Source organism: Lepidochelys kempii, chromosome 3, assembly GCF_965140265.1.
Source record: "Lepidochelys kempii isolate rLepKem1 chromosome 3, rLepKem1.hap2, whole genome shotgun sequence".
NCBI classification, from domain to species: domain Eukaryota; kingdom Metazoa; phylum Chordata; order Testudines; family Cheloniidae; genus Lepidochelys; species Lepidochelys kempii.
Window position 1 is genome coordinate 91,591,336 of NC_133258.1, and position 12,135 is coordinate 91,603,470.

The window sequence follows — 12,135 nt, forward strand, 5'->3', positions numbered from 1 at the left end:
AGTGTCAGATGAAACATCTCAGTTAAAATGTATATTTACTAAAAACAAAAGGGTGGTTAGTTTCAGCCTCTGGGATTTACTATCACAATAACGTTGAATGTGGAGCAATATATCTATGTGAGAGTATAAACTGCTTCAGAGAACTTGAACAGGGGAGTTTAAACATAGAACCTTTAGAATTTTAACTATAAACCCAACGCCTTCTGTGTAACTGCCACTGTGAAGAGCATCATGAGGCGTGCTTGCTTGTGTTTGCTCAAGAAAAAAAGGCATAACATTGCAAAGGAAGTCAAGAAGAAATATCTAGGAGCAGCTATCAAGACTTCTGCAATAGTTGCCAGCATGCTCTTCACTGGAACCTACTGGTAGGAGGGCTACTGCTTTTGTGGTCCCTGAGGCCTCCAGACTAGCTATGGGAAACAAGTAAAGATTGACACCATTGGCTGTTTGAGATTAGAGGACAAATTCCAGCTCTACTTTCTCCACATCTATACAACTGAGGATCAGGACGAAAGTTAAAAACCACACAGCAATCTTCATTCTCTTTCTGCAGCTGGCCAGAATACCAAATACCAACTCACCTAAGACCCGAATTTCATACCAACTAATCTAAGACCCCTGAGCAGTGGTATTTTTAGGAGTCTCCTTTGGCATCTGTATGCTAGTTATTCATTCCGTTCCCCCTTCAATCATATCAACAGTTTCTCCAGTCATATCTTCCAACTGCACTTTTGCTAACACTTGGATGAATAATTAGTCCTGTCAGAGTTGTAAATTGTGCGAGTCTGTGACAATACACTCCAAACTGGCCTGTGAGAAGCATATGATCTAAACCCACCTCCAGTAGCATCAGCAAACTTCACTACTCTGTGCTTGAATGCAACACCTAGCGTATACATTACACCTAGCGTATACATTGATTACAGTTTTACAACTGAGACTTTTTTTCCATTCATTAGACTTATACAAAACAATAACTTGGTGGGGGGGGGGGGAGGATTGGAATTTTAGATTGACAATGCAGATAGATAATCTTACCTCTTCTCCGGAAAGATAATATGCTGAAAGCAGTCCACCAACAAAACGGATGTTCACTTCAAAAACTGAAATTTCTGCATTCTAGGGATATAAATACATATAGTTAGAGCTTGAACGTCAGTTTTATATGTGAAAAAATCCAGTGTTAGTTTCATAAGGCCACAATGGCATGCTAATGCATGCTGTATAGAATGTATTCACAATTTCAATTATAGCAGAAGAAATATCTCAAGTTCACCATCCTCCATCTTACTTTGTGGGTGTTAAACTCCATTAATACCAATCAGCAGCATGCAGAAGAGGGAAACAAATAATTCGAAGCATAACACTATTAGTTCTTCTTCCTAACTTTAAAGATGCTGTATGACTTTAGTACTGACTAGCTCTGATCCCCACACAGTTATATCTAACACACCCTACATCTTGGTATTCTTCTCCTACAAGTGACTCAGTACCTGTGCACAGAATGTGCTCCCAGAGCAAATATGTTTTTGTTAGACTTGCATCTTGACCAAGGTTTGTTCCCTCAATCTAATAGATTGTTTAAAAGAAAAATTACATTGAGTAGATGTATTAATTATAAAAACGGAATAAAAAAGCATATAATCTTTCACATTTCTAATGTTAGTCCTTCCCCAGATGCTCTTGGCCCAATGTATTTTTACATATCAATATTATGTAAAAGCTTTCATGGAACAAAGTTGCTTTAACAGGGAAATATTTCCAATGGATTCTTCACGTCTGCTCTTCTAAAACGTTTGACAACCTACATAATTTGATAATGTCCTTTCAATGAGAGATGTAGGATTTCATAGTTTAAAAGTTACTTAACCTAGTGCCTGATTGCTCTCAAAATATTCTGTTCAAATGTTGCCTTTATTTTGCAGAACAGAACTCAGCAGACACTTCAATTAAAAATGCCAGAGAGGTTAGCACATTAGTACTAATGATTCTGTCATACATTCAGATAGCACAAGGACACCTTAAGTGAGTTTGTATTATACATGATGAAAGATCTGAATTTTGGAGCAGGGGCCAAAGAGTGCAATAGTACAAGGGTAGCTGTCAATTGCTCGAGTGGTTAAAAATAGGGTGACCAGATAGAAACTGAAAAAATGGGACGGGGGTGGGGGGTAATAGGTGCCTATATAACAAAAAGTCCCAAAAAAGGACTGTTCCTATAAAAAATGGGACATATGGTCACCCTAGTTAAAAACTACTATGAAGTTAGTGAGTTGCCCAATTAGCAAGAATCATATTTTTGCAGTGTGATTAGCATATAAAGAATTGGCTGTAGAATAAATAGGCTGTGCTAAACAAACAAGATATGTGGTTTCTAAAAGATATATTATGGGTTCAAAAGACTGCATAAACAATACAGATCTAAAACCAGTGACATATGAGCATAAAAGATGGAATGCTTCATGGTATAGAATGGGTTTCAGAGATTATTTTGGAGGCTGTTCCAAAATTATAATGTTATGTTGAAGAAAAGCCAAAGTCAGCCGAAAGTCAAGGAACTTGGTGGGGCTCACCATCTTTCTATTCCAAGAACCTCCTGACAATCTTCTCGATAGGACTACTTTTTCCAGTATCCTCCCTTTGTCCATTCTTATGTTTAAGAATTAGGACATACAGAGATGTAGAGTGGATTATGCAGTCATGCCTTCACACGCCATTGGTTTAGTCAGATGTTTGCAAGATGAGTTTGTTGGGGCATTGAGTAAGCCTGAAGAGGAGCAAGCACTAAAAAATGTGAATCATGGCCAGGATTTTGGAAGCTCAGAGGGAGGGCAGTGATAACCCAGGGATCTCCATAACAATGGTCCTGAGCTTCTTAGAGATGACAGAGTACATCTGTCATAAGCTGTGGCAGACATTTGGTCCCTTGACCAGGAACTGGGTCAGGCAGGAGATGGGTACCAGGGCTTAGTGAGTGTGAGATGAGTTCATGCTAAACACTGGTGTTCCCCGTGGCTAGTGAGGGTAAAGTCTAAAAGGGCCATCTCACAGAGGTAAATGAGACCCAGGATTGCACAGCTGGACTTCATGCCCAGTGGGGCGGAAGGTGGAACCTGAAGTCTTAGACCTGAGATCCTGCCCCCACCCAACCTCGCGGCCTCGGTCACTTCACCTCCACCTTACATGGGGAAGTTGCGGGAGGAGGGCAGAAAGATTTCACAGAGCTTAGTCAATGGGTAGACCCTTCCTTGTCTACCCAGAAAAACAGTTTGCTTTCTGATCACAGCTGTGTAACCCACATGGGAACCAATTAATGCCTGGTATCAGAGAGCAGGGGTCAGGAAGCATAGCAGCCCTCCCTGAAATATAATTAAAAAATTTGCAGCCTGCTATTTAAGACCATCCCATCTGTCTGCCAATCATTCACCTACTTGTCCTGGTCATCAAGTGTCTTCAAGAAGTTTGCTGCCAATACTGAAAAATATTCTGACACACAACTTGGTCCATCAGCTACATTTGCAATGTCTCAGCGCTACCACAAACCCAACAGAGGCCTGCTAGTACTCCAGTAGTCTTTAAGAGAACCACAAAACCGAAGTCTGGACACTATTTCTAGCTCCAAAATTGGTTTGAGACTGCTGTTCATAAGTGTTCTCTCCTCCCAGGGGGTGTGCTGCCTGTCAGGAGCCCATATCCAAGACATTATACAGGAATTGTCAAGGATCATCCAGCCCTCTGACTACTATGTCATGCTACTCATTCATGTGGGCACTAATGATACTGTGAGGTATGACTCTGAGCAAATCAGGTGACTACAGGGCTCTGGGAGTAAGGGTGAAGGAGCTGGGGGCGCAGGTGGTGTTCTCTTCAATCCTTCTGGTCAAGTGTAGGGACCCAGGCAGAGACAGATACATCCTGGAGATGAATGCCTGACTGCAAGTTACTTGGGTGGGATACATGGCTGGAATATTGGTATAGAAGGGGACAGCTTGCTCAGGGAGGACAAGCAGGGTTAAAAAGGGAGGAGGTGTTGGTTTATATATCAAAAATCTATACACTTGGAGAGAGGTTGAGAAGGAAATAGGAGACCGACTTTTTTGAAGCTAACAATGGTTTGAAAGTTATCAGATTTACAAAACTTCATCCACATACCTCTCTTTGCAGCTTTGTTTGAAATCTCAACTCTTAGCCCTGGTCTACACTAGGACTTTAGGTCGAATTTAGCAGCGTTAAATCGATGTAAACCTGCACCCGTCCACACGATGAAGCCCTTTATTTCGACTTAAAGGGCTCTTAAAATCGATTTCCTTACTCCACCCCTGACAAGTGGATTAGCGCTTAAATCGGCCTTGCTGGGTTGAATTTGGGGTACTGTGGACACAATTTGACGGTATTGGCCTCCGGGAGCTATCCCAGAGTGCTCCATTGTGACCGCTCTGGACAGCACTCTCAACTCAGATGCACTGGCCAGATAGACAGGAAAAGAACCGCGAACTTTTGAATCTCATTTCCTGTTTGGCCAGCGTGGCAAGCTGCAGGTGACCATGCAGAGCTCATCAGCACAGGTGACCATGATGGAGTCCCAGAATCGCAAAAGAGCTCCAGCATGGACTGAACGGGAGGTACGGGAACTGATCGCTGTATGGCGAGAGGAATCCGTGCTATCAGAACTCCGTTCCAGTTTTTGAAATGCCAAAACCTTTGTCAAAATCTCCCAGGGCATGAAGGACAGAGGCCATAACAGGGACCAAAAGCAGTGTCGCGTGAAACTTAAGGAGTTGAGGCAAGCCTACCAGAAAACCAGAGAGGCGAACAGCCGGTCCGGGTCAGAGCCCCAAACATGCCGCTTCTATGATGAGCTGCATGCCATTTTAGGGGGTTCAGCCACCACTACCCCAGCCGTGTTGTTTGACTCCTTCAATGGAGATGGAGGCAACACGGAAGCAGGTTTTGGGGACGAAGAAGATGATGATGAGGTTGTAGATAGCTCACAGCAAGCAAGCGGAGAAACCGGTTTTCCCGACAGCCAGGAACTGTTTCTGACCCTGGACCTGGAGCCAGTACCCCCCAAACCCACCCAAGGCTGCCTCCTGGACCCGGCAGGCGGAGAAGGGACCTCTGGTGAGTGTACCTTTTAAAATACTGTACATGGTTTAAAAGCAAGCGTGTGAAAGGATTAATTTGCCCTGGCATTCGCGGCTCTCCTGGATGTACTCCCAAAGCTTTTGCAAAAGGTTTCTGGGGAGGGCAGCCTTATTGCGTCCTTCATGGTAGGACGCTTTACCACTCCAGGCCAGTAACACGTACTCAGGAATCATTGTACAACAAAGCATTGCAGTGTATGTTTGCTGGCCTTCAAACAACATCTGTTCTTTCTCTCTCTGTGTTATCCTCAGGAGAGTGAGATATCATTCATGGTCACCTGGTTGAAATAGGGTGCTTTTCTTCAGGGGACACTCAGAGGAGCCCGTTCCTGCTGGGCTGTTTGCCTGTGGCTGAACAGAAATGTTCCCTGCTGTTAGCCACGGGGAGGGGAGAGGGTTGAGGGGGTAGCCACGCGGTGGGGGGAGGCAAAATGCGACCTTGTAACGAAAGCACGTGTGCTATGTATGTAATGTTAACAGCAAAGTTTACTCTGAAATTGTAGCCACTGTTTTATGAAATGTGTCTTTTTAAATACCGCTGTCCCTTTTTTTTTCTCCACCAGCTGCATGTGTTTCAATGGTCACAGGATCTTCTCCTTCCCAGAGGCTAGTGAAGATTAGAAAAAAAAAACCGCACTTGTGATGAAATGTTCCCTGAGCTCATGCTGTCCTCCCACACTGACAGAGCACAGACGAATGCATGGAGGCAAATAATGTCAGAGTGCAGGAAAGCACAAAATGACCGGGAGGAGAGGTGGCGGGCTGAAGCTCAAATGTGGCGGCAGCGTGATGAGAGGAGGCAGGATTCAATGCTGAGGCTGCTGGAGGATCGAACCAGTATGCTCCAGTGTATGGTTGAGCTGCAGCAAAGGCAGCTGGAGCACAGACTGCCACTACAGCCCCTGTGTAACCAACCGCCCTTCTCCCCAAGTTCCATAGCCTCCACACCCAGACGCCCAAGAATGCGGTGGGGGGGCCACCGGCCAACCAGTCACTCCGCCACAGGGAATTGCCCAAAAAAAAAAGAAGGCTGTCGTTCAATAAGTTGTAAACTTTTAAAGTGCTGTGCTTAAAGTGCTGTGTGGTATTTTCCTTCCCTCCTCCACCACCCCTCCTGGGCTACCTTGGTAGTCATCCCCCTATTTGTGTGATGAATGAATGAAGAATGCATGAATGTGAAGCAACAATGACTTTATTGCCTCTGCAAGCGGTGATCGAAGGGAGGAGGGAAGGGTGGTTAGCGTACAGGGAAGTAGAGTGAACCAAGGGGTGGGGGGTTTCATCAAGGAGAAACAAAGAGAACTTTCACACCGTAGCCTGGCCAGTCATGAAACTGGTTTTCAAAGCTTCTCCGATGTGTACCGCGCCTTCCTGTGCTCTTCTAACCACCCTGGTGTCTGGCTGCGCGTAACCAGCAGCCAGGCGATTTGCCTCAACCTCCCACCCCACCATAAACGTCTCCCCCTTACTCACAGATATTGTGGAACACACAGCAAGCAGTAATAACAGTGGGAATATTGGTTTCGCTGAGGTCTTTGATTGCATGTGCTACTTGCATCACAGCAGCCCTCACAGTAGATTTGCCCACTCCAAATTGATTGCCAACTGACTGGTAGCTGTCTGGTGTTGCGAGCTTCCACAGGGCTATCGCCACCCGCTTCTCAATTGTGAGGGCTGCTCTCATCTTGGTATTCATGCGCTTCAGGGCAGGGGAAAGCAAGTCACAAAGTTCCATGAAAGTGTACTTACGCATGCGAAAGTTTTGCAGCCACTGGGAATCGTCCCAGACCTGCAACACTATGCGGTCCCACCAGTCTGTGCTTGTTTCCCGAGCCCAGAATCGGCGTTCCACAGCATGAACCTGCCCCATTAGCACCATGACGCATGCACTGCCAGGGCCCATGCTTTCAGAGAAATCTGGGTCTACGGCCTGATCACTCACGCGACCGTGCTGACGTCGCCTACTCGCCCGGTATCGCTCTGCCAGGTTCTGGTGCTGCATATACTGCTGGATAATGCGTGTGGTGTTTAATGTGCTCCTAATTGCCAAAGTGAGCTGAGCAGCCTCCATGCTTGCCTTGGTATGGCGTCCGCACAGAAAAAAGGCACGGAACAATTGTCTGCCGTTGCTCTGACGGAGAGAGGGGTGACTGACGACATGGCTTACAGGGTTGGCTTACAGGGAATTAAAATCAACAAAGGGGGTGGCTTTACATCAATGAGTATTTCAGGCAGGACTTCACGGAGGGATCCAATAAGAAATGGTGCACCTAAGTAATTGTTCTTATTGGAGCAAGCAGGTTGGTTTGGTCTCTGATTGATACATGGCTAGATTTACCTCGCTGCACCTTCTCTGTGAGTGACTGCAGTGTGACCTAGAGGAATGAGTCCCCTAGACGGGGGAAGAGGGGAAGCAAATGAGTACAAAACAAATCTGGTCTATTTCTTGTTTTGATCCACTCCATCTATCTTTTACATCTTTGGCTGGCAGCAGATGGTGCAGAAGGACTGCAAGCCATCCACATCTCATGGCTGCTCGGCAGAGGACGGTGCAGTAGGACTGCTAGCCATCCTCATCTCTTGCCTGTCTGGCAGAATATAGTACAGTAGGACTGCTAGCAATCCGTATCGCCTGCCTGCTCACCATAAGATGGTTCAATAGGACTGACTGCAGGACTAAAGAGAATGACTTGATCAAGTCACTCCAACTTTAGTTCCTGCGCCCATGTCTGCCCAGGCACTCCTGATCGACCTCACACAGGCAACCAGGAGTACCTCGGACACGACGAGGACGGCTACCAGTCCTATTGCACCGTCTGCTGCCACAAGGCAAGGGGTTCTGCTGCTGTGTAGCAATGCAGTACCACGTCTGCCAGCACCCAGGAGACATACGGTGACAGTGAGCTGAGCGGGCTCCATGCTTGCCGTGGTATGGCGTCTGCACAGGTAACTCAGGAAAAAAAGCGTGAAACGATTGTCTGCCCTTGCTTTCACGGAGGGAGGGAGGGAACGGGGACCTGACGATATGTACCCAAAACCACCCGCGACAATGTTTTAGCCCCATCAGGCATTGGGATCTCAACCCAGAATTCCAATGGGCAGCAGACACTGCGGGAACTGTGGGATAGCTACCCACAGTGCAATACTCCGGAAGTCGACTCTAGTCTCGGTACTGTGGAAGCACTCCGCCGAGTTAATGCACTTAGAGCATTTTCTGTGGGGATACACACACTCAAATATATAAAACCGGATTTCTAAAAAACCGAATTCTATAAATTCGACCTAATTTCGTAGTGTAGACATACCCTTACTGAATTCTTGATTCAAATCCACTGAAACATATGAAACAAATGAAGGAGCCAGACATTTCATGGAGTGTAGCTTTGAGAGCTGCATCTTTAATAGGATATTTATCCTTAAGATCATTATGCCAAGAAAGTTTCACCTTGGCAAAGTATGTGGATGATATAGAGATTTGTAAAGCAGCAGAAGAGGTTTTATATCTTCCCCTGAAGGAAGCCTCCATCTCTAACTCTCCCTTTAAGGAAAGAAGACATTCTATAAGCAGCAGGCTACTGATGTGTCAGTCTTAGGAATCAGGTAAAATTAGATTTATTGTATTGCAATATTTAAGGTGTAAAAAGTCCTATTTCCCTTCCATTATGTTTATCCTACTAATGTATAATTTGTTCAAAGGATGCATATAAGGCAAAATGAAAAGCTATTTTCTCTATCAGACCCAGCTGAAAATTAAGATACATATCATGAAAGAAACTTGTAAATGGGGCCAAAGAATTCTAGGACAAACCATTAACCAGCTTATCTTATTCATACTTTTCCTTCCTCATCCACTGAATAGGGCTTTTTGGTTAGGGCTCACCCCTCCCCTCCTCATTTTTGCAAACCCCAAGAGGATGGCTCTTATTTTTGGTCCCCAGATCATGTGTCCTTGTCTTCCTTCCTCTTTTATACCTCCAACTGATCACTCAAAAGGATGCCTGAAAAGTTTTTTTAATTTATTGTACCATCCTATCAGAATCCCTGAGGAGAGGTAACTGGATTTTTGCTCATTTCTTTCCTTAGAAATAAAATAATCGCATTTTGGGTCAGGAGAAATTGATCCTTCATGTCCCCTTTGTAAAACTCTATGTGGAGCAGAGACTAAGTTATCCTCATCGGCACATATGATTTGGTATTTCTCCCAACTTAATTTTGTCATATTCTTTTCATTATCCTCAGCAGTCTAGTGTGGAATGTACCAGCATGTGCCTTGTTGATTGGCTAAAGATAAAACTAGTTTAAAGATTTCATTCTAAACAAAAACTTTGGTAAAACTACTCATACTCTGGTTGCTGAACTTGTCTCCTGAAAAGTATATTTTAATGCAGAGGTCAGCAACCTATGGCATGCATGCCAAAGGCGGCATGCGAGCTGATTTTCAGTGGCACTCTGCTGCTGGCCTGGGGTTCTGGCCACCGGCCCCTTGCCGACCAGGGTCCCGGCTGCCAGCCCTGCTCAGCCCGCTGCCTGCCTGGATGGATAGAACCCCAAGCCCTCAGTTTGCTGCCAGCCTGGGACCCCGGCCGCTGGCCCCCTGCCAGCCTGGGACCCCGGCCGCTGGCCCCCTGCCAGCCTGGGACCCCGGCCGCTGGCCCCCTGCCAGCCTGGGACCCCGGCCGCTGGCCCCCTGCCAGCCCACTGCTGGCCTGGGACACCAGCCGCTGGCCTCGGGCTCTGATCCTGGCCTCGGCCTGGTGCTCTGCAGCTGCCCCAAGCTGTGGCCCACTGGCCCCAGCCTAGGCCAGTGAGGGGTGCAGACAGAGGCAGGAGGGGGCACAGCTCAGCTCCCCCCACCTTAAAAATAGTTCCAGGCCACTGGGATATTTTTTAAGTTCTGGTTTGCTGCTTATATCAGACCACGTGGAACAGTGTACTGCGTCTGACCTTGTGCGTGCCCTCTGTCACCATTTTTTTCCCCCACTGAGTTGAGGGGTACATTTGACAAAATGTCAGCTCCTAGGAAAGCAAAGTTAGATGTCCGTTCATTTCAGCCTTCTTGGACAGACACATTTGGATTTATTCAAAAGGACCGTGCTGTTTGTGCTCTCTGTTGTGAAAGTGTTATTTGTCGCACATCAAGTGTTCGATGACATTTTGAAAGTAAGCACGAGAAAACCTCTCTTGACGAAGCAGACAAGACAATCGATCAAAAAGGCAGCAGCAGGATATGAGAAGCAAAGCAGTGTTTTTAAATGCTTAAGTGTAAGTAAAAAATCAAGCTACAGAAGGAAGTTACAAGACTGCACAGTGCATTGCAAAAAACGGAAAGCTGTTTACAGATGGGGAATATATAAAAAGTTTTTCTCAGCAGTTCGGAGGTTTCTTTCAATCATTCGCCAGATAAAGATATGATCATATCTAGAATAAAAATTGCCCGTCTCAGAACAGTTGAGAGAAGCATAAACGGAATGGCAGAAAACATTAATGAAAAGCAGATGACTGCATTAAAAGACAGTTGGCGTTGCAGTTGATGAGAGCCTGGATATAATTGACATTCCACGTTTGGCAGTTGTTGCAAGATATTGTGCTTCCGATGAAATCCAAGAGGAACTCTGTTGCCTAAAACCCCTGCATCGCAAAACAAAGGGGGAAGATATAGTGGAAAGTTTTCTAAACCATTTTGAAGAATGAGGAGTTGACATCAGAAAAATACTTTGTGTGACAATAGATGGTGCTCCTGCCATGGTTGGAAAACAGAAGGGATTTGTAAAGTTACTTGAAGATCAGATTGGCCACCTGACAGTCAAATTTCACTGCATCATCCATGAGGATAACCTGGGAGCTATAATTTCTAATTCAGAGCTTAATAATGTGATGAATACAGAATTGTGAATTTCCTTGTTGCTCCATCTGCTTTGACTCACAGACAGTTTCAAGCACTGCTAAAAGAGATGATCAGTGCTTATAACGACATTCCAGTTCACAGCAACATTTGGTGGCTAAGTCGTGGCTAAATCTTGGCAAGGTTTTGGTGTGCTTTGTAAACTGTTTTGATGCAATCAAGGCCTTTTTGTCGGGAAAAGGACAAAACTATCCCAAACTGGATGATTACAAATGGCTGTGTAAGCTCATGTTTCTAACTGACACCACCCCTCACCTAAATGAGCTCAACCTCTGTCTCCAGGGTGCAGGGCAAACAGTTCTGGATCTTTATGAAGCTTGGAAGACATTTGTTGTAAAACTAGCAGTTTTTTCTTGGATATTCAAACTTCTACTTTCCGCTACATAAAAAAGCTATCGACACGTTACACTGTCAGTGTCGATGAGATTGGAATGTATATGCAAGAACTGGAATCAGAATTTTCTGACAGATTTCAAGATTTCCAGTGATTTGTCCCAATGTTTTCTTTTCTAATTAAACCTGAAAAGTTCAACGAAAGCAACTTGGATTTGTCTGTATTTCAGTGGATGGGTGCTGAAGATTCCAAAGTGCAGCTCATTCAGTTAAAAAGCTCAGAATTGTGGCATCAAAGTTTGGAGATCTGTGGAGTGCACTTGAAGCTACTGAGAGAGATCATGGGCCTCTACTCTGACCTGCTGGACATCCCTGCCAGTGAAATTTAACTGTTTGAAGAAAATTGCATTTGCAATGCTTACAGGTATGTGGATCCATGTACCTGTGTGAATAGGTATTTTCACACATGAAATCTGTCCTCTGTCCCTCTTTGAGCCGGTTAACAACTGATGACTCAGAAGCCTGTGTGCAGCTTAAAGTAACCAAAAATGTGCCAGACACTGGAAACCTCAGCAAGGAAAAGCAAGGGCAAGGATCACACTAAACTGATAAGATCTGAATTTTAATTTAATTTTAAATGAAGCTTCTTAAACATTTTAAAAAAATATATTTACTTTACATATAACAATAGTTTAGTTATAGAATATAGACTTAGAGAGACACCTTCTAAAAATGTTAACACATATTACTGGCACA

At 44.9% G+C, this 12,135-nt stretch overlaps 1 protein-coding gene across 1 annotated transcript in view; it reads right to left on the minus strand.

Annotated features, from left to right (window-relative positions):
• Positions 1-12,135, minus strand: part of MAN1A1 (mannosidase alpha class 1A member 1) — a 215,514-nt gene that overhangs the window by 103,152 nt on the left and 100,227 nt on the right. Inside the window, exon 4 of the mRNA XM_073337170.1 lies at positions 1,039-1,119. Within this exon, the coding sequence (XP_073193271.1) occupies positions 1,039-1,119 (81 nt within the window). The remainder of the gene's footprint in view (positions 1-1,038; positions 1,120-12,135) is intronic.